The sequence below is a fragment of the Lampetra fluviatilis genome, chromosome 20 (assembly GCF_964198595.1).
Source record: "Lampetra fluviatilis chromosome 20, kcLamFluv1.1, whole genome shotgun sequence".
Taxonomy (NCBI): domain Eukaryota; kingdom Metazoa; phylum Chordata; class Hyperoartia; order Petromyzontiformes; family Petromyzontidae; genus Lampetra; species Lampetra fluviatilis.
Genome location: NC_136294.1, coordinates 8,226,690 through 8,239,153, shown reverse-complemented (window position 1 = coordinate 8,239,153; position 12,464 = coordinate 8,226,690). Strand labels below are relative to the sequence as shown.

The window sequence follows — 12,464 nt, the reverse complement described above, 5'->3', positions numbered from 1 at the left end:
GTGGCTATTGTCAACTTAACACGTGTCCACTGAGTCGTAAAGTATTTTACGATAGGAACGTATACGTAAGAGTACTTATATATTTATATAGCCTGTTAACAAGTAGGGTGAATTAATGTGCGTGCAGTGACTCCGGTTTCAGGCGGGCAGTGATCTCCCCGTTGGTTGTTGGAATTACAGTTGACACGGAAAGGCCATGAATTCATTAGAGAACGAGAGGAAAGTGAAGGTGATTTTGAATGCGCCAGTGGGTGCTGCTGAGCTGCTACCGAAGTGCTCTCCTGGGAGGCGGTGCGAAGCTCGTGGTTGGAAAACCTGAGATGGGGATGACTAGAAACTGGACCTGGATCCACGGTACTTACCCGGATAAATTGAAACAATTTTTTTCTAGATTTGAAGCTTTCGTGACTGCAAGGATTCATATTCTTAGGTTTTTTTCGGTAAAGTCACGTAGGTAAAAAATTATAATTAATAAAAGTAAAATAAAACTACAATAAAAATCACGACGTTTCGGAGGCAACACAAGCTTCCGTCTTCAGGTGGTAACCGTAGTTGTATTTTTTTACCTACGTGACTTTACCGAATAAACCTAAGAATATGAATATTTTTTTATTTTACCAGGGAAAGCTCACTGAGCTATTTTTCAGCAACGACCTGGCCACAAATGATTCCTCAACGAAGTGGCTTATCGCGCAGAAATGTATAGCTGCCAAATACTTTAAACGCGGGGGGGGGGTACCAGTGGACCCAGAGAAAAATCCACGCGACCACGGGATGAACATTCAAACTCTAAATATACAGCCGAGTCGGGATTGAACCCACGACCTCCTGCATACCAGGCGAGGGAGATAACTTCTAGCCACCATGGCGCCCCATATAATCTTTGGAAGAACGTATTCATTGTAATCCTTGCTATTGAGTTCCCAAATAATTTAAAATTTAGTAGACGACACTTATTAGAAACCCAATAGCTGTTAAAAATGCGTCCCGAAGCTCAAGCATGATAAAATAACCGTATGAGTAAAGCAATGCAGTGTTCATAAAGCTATATTTTTACAGAGATAAACACAAAACACTTTAACCAATACACAAAGGCACTTTGTTGTTGGACAAGTGACAATAATGCTAACTACAACAATGTTATTGCAGCCGCGGCACAGTGGTTAGCGTTCTGTGTATGCAATGACATCTGGCAAACTGAGTGTGATTCCTGGCCATGGCTAACATAAGTAGTGAGCGGTATCCTGGTTCCCACCATTATTTCCATCAACCCACATTGACAGCTGTGGTGAAGTATGATCCAATGACCCCTATGACCGGCACAGCGCGCGGAGGGGCTGTAAATGAACAAAACTATTTACAACAATGGCAAATGTCTCTCATTTCTCATGCAAAGCCACTCGAGACACGATTTTATTAATGTATTCATTCATTCATTCGTCGACCAACGATCCAATCCAACGAGCTGATGGAAATATTGATGAAATTTTAGAATCAATTCAATTAAATTTGGATTTATGGAGCGTCTAAATGTGAAGGGCGGTTGGGTGGGGGCATGCCCACGTTGAGAGCGGGGGGGGCGGAGAGGGATCATTTTTATTTGGTTATTTCTGGAGGTGATATGTGGGAGGTGAGAATGAAAATGCTTTATACGAAATGTGAACAATGCCGCCACTTGCTTAAATTAACTAAAACATAAAATATGTATCCTCATTCTCATTAACTACATCGCAAAATGTGAGACGTGCAAATGTACAGCTCGTGCGTGGATTTTATAAAGGACTTCCAAGTGCAAATGTCCCTTAATTTGATTTAGATAGGACAACTAAAACAAATATGATGAAGGCGTTTTATGCACCAAGCCACTGGCTTTGAGTGTAACATATATATTCTTTAAGATGGTGGCTCTGAATAGAATGAAAATTTGGTGATAATGGCTACGACTGTTACTCATAAATAGCATTTGCAGATGGATGAAGATATCACCAGGCTTTGTGGTAAATACTAAATGAGATATTTAAATGCTATTATATGTATGGAGTATTGACATTTTCACATATAAAGCGCTTTGTGATTTTTCAATGAAAGGCGCTATATAAAAATAAGTTGTTATTATTCTTATTAGCCGTGGGTGGAAATTTAAACCAGGTCACTAGGTTCATGGTGCTGTGCGCTAACTGCTGCACCACCACTCCACCCTCCCCCACTATAATTATGGCTGTGTTCTTTAATTGAAAGTGAAAAATGTTATTTAAAACATGTTCTACATGGAAACTGCCTTGTGATAATACGGCAACACATACACAGTTTCCCTGGACAAGTTATTATTATTATTATCTGATTGAGTAGAAAGTTTCCCACTTGTGGACTGTGATTGGCCCCTTCATGACAGTATATCAATGTGACTACGTGACTTTACCGAAAGAACCAAGAAGAGTATATCAATAATTACGCTTTAACAACTGAGACAGTGGGAAACTGTCGATCTACCCACATGAAGTGGCCGTGCTCACACAGCCCGTGGCTCTCTCGGAGGCTTCGCTGGCCGTTCACAGTGGCGCCACGGTGGTGAGATGTTTACTACCTCGCATGGTATACAGGAGGTCGTGGTGGGTTTGATACAGACCCTGGCGTCTGTATATTTGGAGTGCGCGTGTCTCTCTCCCCGTGGCCGAGTGGATTTTTCTCCGGGACCTCCGGTTTTCCCCTCCACATTTATAAACGTGCGTATAGGCTATTTGGCTGCAATAAATTCCCACGCGATAAGCCACTTCGTTGAGCTATCATTTGTGGCCAGGTCGCTTCTGAAAAAGAGCTATATAGCTCTGTGGACCTTACCCGGTAAGATAAAAATGGTTTAGTTTTCAGTTTAGTGTCCGCTCCGTGTGTTAGCCTGGAACTGGCTTCATCATCTCACACAGCTGTGTACTCTCCGCCCATCACTCTTCTTTCTTTCCTCTTCTCCCTCTCCCTCTTTTCCCTCTCTCTTCTCTCTCCTCTGCTTCTCTTCCCAGCCCTAGATCACAACGAGGTTTTTTTTTCTAGATCCATTGGTTTGCACCGAATGCGACAATCCCTTGTACCCTAATTCCATTTTTCTGCGCTTACATTGCTGAATGTATAAATAAAATAAAAGAGAAAAATATCCTCCCTTTCATATTTCAATATAAACCATTGGTGTTCAAGATGTTAAATGAACAACAGCAAAAACAAACTGAACACCTTCGTCAATCTTCTTTGTTCTGTCGTTAAAGTCACGTAGAGGGGAAATAATAAAATAATACAAATAAAACATAATAAAATAATTTTTTTAATATGTTTTATTTTATTAATTTTATTTTATTATTTTATTATTTCCCTTCTACGTGACTTTACCGAAAGAACCAAGAAGATGAATCCCTGCAGTCACGAAAGCTTTAAATCGAAATTTAACCTCCGTCAATGTATGTATGTTGAACTTCTTTCCACTGTATGTAGCCAAGCGTGATAATTCTGCAACAGCACTGCCTTGCAAAGGAAAAGTGTATGAATAGGCAACGTTTCAGGCAATGCGCTAAGAAGGTGCATTGCTTGAAATGTCACCTATTAGTTTTTTTTTTCTCTTAAGGCCACAATGTTATTGACGAATGTCCCGAATTGTATTTTGTTCTTTGTACTTGTGCACCACTGCCAACGCAGAACCACCAAATAATTTGTTACTCGCCAACGTTAGGCCTTTTCAAACACAACCTAGCCACTTGTTGCACTTGAGAACCGTCAAAAGACACGTGGAGATATCTCGCGTATGCTTCACCTTTACAGGCGATGCACAATCACCGTGTAACCGTGGGATGTTTTTTTTCTCTCTCTCTCTCTTCCCCCGGGGCGTTCAGGTGACCGAGTTTTGCGATGAGAAATCTCACAACGTGGACGCGCCCAGCATGCAGAACCGCGTGTGCGGTTTCAGGAGCAGCTGGGAGGTCATGCTCACATCCGAGGACTTTGCGGGCAAAGAAAATGCGATTGGCGACGTGCCATCCACACAGCCCACCTTTAAACTCGTCCAGGTGACGCGAAGGGTGGTGACGCTCGTCCTGGACATCTCGGGAAGCATGGAATATGTACGTGAGTTGTGCGTTACGTACGTTTAACACGTAGGAACATGTAATTGAGTTGTGCGTTACGTACGTTTAACACGTAGGAACATGTACGTGAGTTGTGCGTTACGTAAGTTTAACACGTAGGAACATGTACGTGAGTTGTGCGTTACGTACGTTTAACACGTAGGAACATGTACGTTGAGTTGTGCGTTACGTAACTTTAACACGTAGGAACATGTACGTGAGTTGTGCGTTACGTAAGTTTAACACGTAGGCTTTCGCGACCGATATTGCGTACGCGCCGTATGCTGAGCTTCTTTCGCACCGTACTACGAAGCCAACTGGGCTAAGTCGGACGTGCGAGTTAAAAAGCAATCTCGTAAATTTCGCACGGTTTTGGGGTTCTATCTTTTATAGTTGTGTGTCCATGTGTAGTAAGACCGAATTAGGTGCACACACACGCAACTTGGAGGCAACACTATTTATTAAACGGTAAATAATATAACACTCTACATGAGGTGGTGACCACCTTCCTCAACTCACTAACACTCTGGAACACGACACAGACTGGACCAGGCAGGCAACGGCCTGCCTGGCCCAGGACGACGACTCGGGACTTGACGACCGAAGATGTCTTCACCTTGGAGTACAGTACAACAGCCGCCTCGCTCTGCGTTCACACCACGCTTATATTTGGTTTGGCGTGGCTGGCTCCGCCCGGGCGTGGCTGGCTCTCTTCAGGCCACGCCTCCCTTCCCAGGACACGCCTCACTTCCCCCACCTCTGGGAGGGTCCGGATCCCTCCATCACGTGACCCCCCAGGCACCCCCTTGGGGCCCCCAGCCTTCGTACGGGCCGACACAGTAGTGACCTTTCTCTGTCACTACATCACCCCCCCCTGTATAAACACACAGCCGTCCTCGGCTGTAACACAACTGTGAAACATCGAAAAGGTGTGCCTCCGAACCAACAACATCAATAAATGACCGGCGACCGATAAGAAATACAATCACGTAATATATACAGAATCGACGAGGGTAAAAGGGAACCGCATAGAAAACGGGGAATTAACAACAATTATACATGAAAACTGGCTAACCCACTTACGCTCCAGCACAGCCCCCCCACCCGTTAGAATCACGCATGCAATGACAGTCACCCGTTAGCACCCCCCCCGCCTTTCCGACGTGGCGTCACAACTAGTAGCACGCGTCGGCCATATCGGGGGGGGAATTTCCATGTTACCACCCCACCACCTTTCCGACGCGGCGTCACAACCAGTAGCACGCGTCGGCCATATCGGGGGGGGGGAATTTCCATGTTACCACCCCACCGCCTTTCCGACGCGGCGTCACAACCAGTAGCACACGTCGGCCATATCGGTGGGATTTTAACCCAGTCTCTCTCCAAGACTCGCATCGCAGCATATAGCTGTACCGACCGAGCTGAGACGACCCAGTCTCTCTCCAAGACTCGCATCGCAGCATATAGCTGTACCGACCGAGCTGAGACGAGCCGGTCTCTCTCCAAGACTCGCATCGCAGCATATAACTGTACCGACCGAGCTGAGACGAGCCGGTCTCTCTCGAAGACTCGCATCGCAGCATATAACTGTACCGACCGAGCTGAGACGACCCAGTCTCTCTCCAAGACTCGCATCGCAGCATATAGCTGTACCGACCGAGCTGAGACGAGCCGGTCTCTCTCGAAGACTCGCATCGCAGCATATAACTGTACCGACCGAGCTGAGACGACCCATCGTTCACTCATTGCACAACATGCACCCTAACAACTGAGGGATACAGTCCCAACGTAACAGGACAACTCCACCTGAACCTTACGAATCTCCAGCCCACTGTTTCAACGCACCTCCGAGTGTCTCACTCTCCGGGCCGTCAGGTCAAGCCATCAGACACAGCATGATGGGACCACACTCTCTGAGCCATGTGAGCGCACAGCCCACTTGGCTAGACAAGCCACGGAGTGTCTCGATCTCCGGGCTGTCAGGTCAAGCTGTCAGACAGCATGACGGGACCACACTCTCTGAGCCATGTGAGCGCACAGCCCACTAGGCTAGACAAGCCACGGAGTGTCTCGATCTCCGGGCTGTCAGGTCAAGCCGTCAGACACAGCATGACGGGACCACACTCTCCGAGCCATGTGAGCGCACAGCCCACTAGGCTAGACATGCCACGGAGTGTTTCAATCTCCGGGCTGTCAGGTCAAGCCGTCAGCCATTGCATGACGGGACCACACTCTCCGAGCCCTGTGAGCGCACAGCCCACTAGGCTAGTCATACCACGGAGTGTTTCAATCTCCGGGCTGTCAGGTCAAGCCGTCAGCCATAGCATGACGGGACCACACTCTCCGAGCCATGTGAGCGCACAGCCCACTAGGCTAGACATGCCACGGAGCGTTTCAATCTCCGGGCTGTCAGGTCAAGCCGTCAGCCATTGCATGACGGGACCACACTCTCCGAGCCCTGTGAGCGCACAGCCCGCTAGGCTAGACATACCACGGAGTGTTTCAATCTCCGGGCTGTCAGGTCAAGCCGTCAGCCATAGCATGACGGGACCACAACGTTCATGTTAGACACGCAACACTCACTGGGCCATCCTGGTCAGGACCTGCGCCCCAAGATAGGTGACAGCCAGCAGCACAATTCCAAATCCCTGGCAGCATGTCACCATCGCAATTTAACACCATCACAACACATACAATTTGAATTATGATCCCCCACAGAACTGATCCAATGCCGAACAGGTACGCACAATTTGTGACGATCCCGAATATTCAATGGTCACAACAATACACCTCACATCCCGTATCCGTACACATCATCTCCGAGACTCGCATTGCAGCATGCAGCTGTACCAACCGAGTGGAGAGAGCAACGCAATTTGACGGCAATTAACGGAAACGCACCCCCAATCCACGTAGAACACAAGGAGCATTCCCGCACAAAAGACATCATCTGTGCAACAACGGACAGAAACCAACCAGTGAGTTTGAAACAAACCGAACCTGTCATTTCAAAATCCCCTTCAACATTAACCATGGGACTCAGGGCATTCGAATTTTGAGAGCAAAAAAAAAACTAGACACAAACGTCCAAAATCGCCGAATTGATTAATACAGTATATGCAGTATACGAAGTTCTTACAGTCAATCATTTGGCGCAATGCTCCATCCAGTCCCCACATATAAACAACAACAATCCTAGACAACCGCAACAACAAACCAATCCTAAACCCCTACGCCAAGCATCAAAAACGCCACACAGCAACACACCACAACACCAAGCACCCAACTAACATCCCTATAAATAGCAAACCAAAAGCCCTAAGCCAACCTCTTCCTGGCCACAACATCACAACAACAATATAACACCAAATAACACTCGCAAAGCCAAAATGCAAAAAGAACAGAGGGAAAAACCGTCCGCGAGGAACACAAAACCGGAGAGTCAAACTGAAAAAGTCCCTCCCAGCAGTGTCTCCAACGTCGAAACCCTCTCTTCAATCACGGGCCCCTCTCGCTCTCACCACCGATGCCCTCCCCCGCTCTTCTTACTTCAATGTGGGGAGGGAGGCCCGTAATCACAGGGCTGCAGCGGCGCGCCGCCAGGCCGGCGCAGCACCCAAAGCGCAAAAGGCGGGAACGCCGCCACCGCGAAACCACTGCCGCGGTGAAAATGGCGGGAACGCGGCTGTGGGAAGTGCGGGAACGCCAACACGTTGAAATGGCGGGAACGCCGCCGCCGCGGGAACGCTGGCACGTAAAAAAATGGCGGGAACGGCGGCACGTTGAAGTGGCGGGAACCGCCGGCATGGTGCAAATGGCGGGAACGCCGGCACTGTGAAACTGGCGGGAACGCCGCCGCAGTGAAATGGCAGGAACGCCGGCACCGCCGAAACGGCGCGAACGCCACAGCTGCGTCATCTTGCAATTTCGCCATCACTCACCAACACCCGGCCACTCCCTTGCCACCAGCAGCTGGTCGAGTTGACGAGCGACGTCGCTCCAACTCGCCGTCGATGGCGACCAGCCCGGGCCCGCAGCCTCCTCCCATGCAGGCTGCAGTCGCCCATCCCCCGGGGCACACCACCGGGGCCCCGGACTCCGGGGTCGTCGCAGGGAGAGGCCAGGTGCAACCTACACCGTCCATCCGCACCTCCGGTTGGGTCTTGCACTTCGCTGCCAGCTTTTACACCATGGCAGCGAAGGGTACAGCTTCTTCAAATTAATCAGCGAAAGTTCGATAACCACTTCTACACCAAATGTAGTAAGACCGAATTAGGTGCACACACACGCAACTTGGAGGCAACACTATTTATTAAACGGTAAATAATATAACACTCTACATGAGGTGGTGACCACCTTCCTCAACTCACTAACACTCTGGAACACGACACAGACTGGACCAGGCAGGCAACGGCCTGCCTGGCCCAGGACGACGACTCGGGACTTGACGACCGAAGATGTCTTCACCTTGGAGTACAGTACAACAGCCGCCTCGCTCTGCGTTCACACCACGCTTATATTTGGTTTGGCGTGGCTGGCTCCGCCCGGGCGTGGCTGGCTCTCTTCAGGCCACGCCTCCCTTCCCAGGACACGCCTCACTTCCCCCACCTCTGGGAGGGTCCGGATCCCTCCATCACGTGACCCCCCAGGCACCCCCTTGGGGCCCCCAGCCTTCGTACGGGCCGACACAGTAGTGACCTTTCTCTGTCACTACACATGTGAACTGTGAAGGAAGCATAGATAATAGTTTTACCATTAATGGGAGTTGGGGGGAGGGGCGGATGGGTACAATTGTTAGCGCACTGCACTTTAGACCCGGCTAGTATCATTACCAGTTACATTACAATGTGGAATTATGATGTCTTGTTATTTTATAATTTTATTAAAATATGTAAATGCGGCTGCATCTCGAGAAGCTATGCCAAATGTTTTATGGCAATGATTATGCTGGGTTCAGATTGCGTCGTCATTCATGAAGTGTGATTTCACAATCGCCGAGGAGCCACACACAGACAAGCTGCAAGGCAGCAGCAGCAGCCAGGCGGTGAGCAGGCACTTCCAAACGTTGCCCAAGCTCTGTAGTCCTCTATACATTAAGGTGTTTTCGGCCAATTAATGAGTTTTTATGCGTACATCATGTGATGTGCCTCATGGGGAACCACCAAAAAACAGGGGACGGTGGGGCAATGGTTAGCGCACGGCACAATGGATCTGGCGACTCGAGTTCAATTCCTGGCCACAACTAACATCAGTCGCGAGTGATGTCTGAACCGGTCCTAGATGCCCCTGCTATTCAACAATCACGCTCATCAGCTTGGCGAAATCCCTTGGGGTGCAGCGAATCGGGGGGAACCACCCTAGGCCCCGCGCTTTGGGGAGATCAGCACTTCAACTTCACGGTGTCAGATGTAAGGCGTTGGGGGGGGGGGGCACGGAGTGGAATTTGTCCCGGCCCCCCCACAACCCCCTATGGACGGCCCTGCGTAGTGAAGAATCGTCAAATAACCCTCACGACTCATACAGCTGCGAATTGACAAAGGGCTGCACGCATACCGATGCACTATTGCATGTCAGGCTAATTCTAATTGTGGTGGTAGATAAGGGGGTTTGTTAAATGTCATTTAATTGTAGTCACCAAAAAAATAACAGGACATCCCCAAGCAAAATAATCGCACCACTTCCGACCCCCTCCAGAGAAACCTCCATGCCAGAAAGGTGCATCCGCAATTGCCGAATGTCAACCTGGAAGGCTGTTTGGTAGTTAGACAAGAATGAAACAGTGGAACACTACTGGCCATACAGAGCTCTGCAGCAGCACAATCTTAACAAGTTATAGCTTGCAATTTCCACCATCTGCAGTCAAAGGGGAATTCATTGCTAGCATTTTGATTGAACGCTCATACAATTTAAGCACGTTATGTTCTTAGATATTGCACATACAGTAATCCTGTTATATTGATTCACATCTCGAAAAGGGTTTCAGCTCCATTATTAAACTGGTTTCCTTGGACAAGCGCTTAGGAAGATGACTCAATTCTCGAATACCGCACGTTTTTCGGAGAATATATTTCTATGCTCGTTAAGGAAGAACCACAATCATGAATTGGGACATGCCATCGGGCTCACGGTCCACAGTGACATTAAATGAGTTCGTGAGGACAGTTACTGGAATTAAGTTGGGTTTATGGTGTAAAGGAGTAAGCTACGGTGGATCTTCAACCCGCAACCACTTGATGTACGGCTCCGTATATGAGCAGCATATCATGAGCAGCGAACGATGGCCTGTAAATTTCCACTTTTTATTGGACCACAGACTCTCGGTTTGTCCTTCACAGATACAGTTAATAACGGGCGCATTTTAAAAGACAGTTTTACTGCAAGGAGCAATTTGTATACGTGTTGCAAGCGCCACGTGTGTGGGTGGCGGATGAGATCCGCGTCGCTTTTGCCATAACCATTAATATAGTCACCGTCATCAGGTTCGTTTTACTCCAATCAGGATAAGTAGTATGAACACCACTGCGGTCTACACAGAGAGTATGTGGTTAAAGTTCCTAAGATAGTCTGCCCTGAGAAAGCGTACATGCACGCTATAAAATCTGAGTGCGTTTTTTTTTTATTTTGCCTCTGCATCATATATCAATCGATCACCCACACACGTCACCCAAAAACTCGCAATTGAGGAGGAGAGTGTTCCTTCCTCCACCCTAACATTTTAAAATGTCCTATAAAATCTATCCTCTGTCCTTTTGACAAAAAACCTTCACCTTTTCCTGCACAGCCAGAGCCCCAGTGGCGTAGCTTTCGAGTGTACAGGCGGTGCAACTGCACCGAGCCCCACGGCCCGCAGAAGCACAGGCACCAGGGGTACACAGAGTGGGGGAATCGGACAAGGGGAACCGGCCCACACTTCGTTTCCTGTGCCAGGGCCCAAAACCAACGCTCGGCGACCCGTTGAAAAACTCGTGACCGTGAGAAACACAACGTCTTTGTTTCAGAATTCGCGAATGATGAGGATGAGACAGGCGGCCGAGATCCTCATAATGCAGGTGCTGGAGTACGGCACTTACCTCGGAATCGTGTCGTTCAGCAACACAGTCGTCGTCAACTCGCCCCTCGTGCTGCTGAGCGACGAGGCCAGTCGCAGGCAACTCGTGGAGCTGCTCCCGCAGACAGCCTATGGGGCCACGAAGATGTGCGACGGACTGAAGCAAGGGATCCAGGTCTGATGCGCAGCCTCGTCTCCTCGACGCAAAATTCTGAGATGGTTTGGTGGCTTAAGGGTCACATCGCTGAGGTGGTACTGCTGAGAAGCCTGGGTGGGAATCTGGGCTACCGCCTGTGATCAAACTGAGTTCTCGAGCGTGGTGAGTTCATGGTCGTTATTATTGACTACACGCGAAAAAAAAATATCCATCACGTTAAAGTTGGAGTTCAGCTAAGTTGAGAAAATGTGATGCTCTGAGAATTGAGACACATTGGTTTGACTGCCATGCAACAAACATTTCTCTTCTGCTAGATATTTGAGAAGAGTGCAAAAGCTGGCAAAATGTCAACGTAGTATTTTAATTGTATATGAAATAATAATGCTTGCCCATTACTAGTTTTATATGAGTGGACATGTAATCGATAGACCTGGGAATTTGATGGACAGCGGAGGACAGTGAAACAAAATAGATTCTTGTACCACATATTCTACGCTCCCACATCGACATTCCCCCATCACCAACTCACACTGACCAGCGTAATGAAGTACTGTATGGTAAAATAACTCCCACAATCCTCACGACATGGAAAGGCCATCATCCAGTGGTAGAATGACCATGAGCTGCATGTGTGCATGATATACTTGGGCATGCAGTTATGATTGGACTTGTAATTGGTAAGTGGCAATATTTTATTAATGGGAATGCAATTGATTATAATCCAGCTACGTGGCCATGTGGTGGGAGTGACAAACTCAAAATTGGAAAATTATAAGTTAAAAAATTACGTTCGGGGATTTGACTCTGCCTATCACCCTCCATGGTTGATACGTTTGAGTACTATTGTTTGAGAAGTCAACAATGATTTTCCTAATGGAAAGACATGTACAAAATTGAGAGTTTCACTATAATTAAGAGTCGCCAATGAAGATACACGCCAACTCATTGCTTGTTTTATCAGGGAAACAATTTGTCTGAAATTTTGTTGGTATTTTCCCCCAAATTGCAACTGTACTATTGGCCTCATATCATGAGACAAAAAATCTGTTTGGAACTCTCATCGAGCTGTAGAGCAGATTTTCTTCTGACACATTCTCAAAGTGATTTGTTTATCCTCTGCAAAGTAGGTCCTTTACACGGCCACGCATTCCCACAC

General features: G+C 47.9%; 1 protein-coding gene across 1 annotated transcript; it reads left to right on the top strand.

The window, feature by feature from the left end:
• The first annotated feature begins 196 nt into the window (after window positions 1–196).
• LOC144937994 (calcium-activated chloride channel regulator 1-like) lies at window positions 197–11,332 on the top strand. Its single transcript, XM_078865691.1, has 3 exons — window positions 197–247; window positions 3,873–4,100; window positions 11,102–11,332. Exons 1-3 carry the CDS (start codon window positions 197–199, stop codon window positions 11,330–11,332), a joined length of 510 nt encoding a protein of 169 aa, XP_078721817.1.
• The last annotated feature ends 1,132 nt before the right edge of the window (window positions 11,333–12,464 follow it).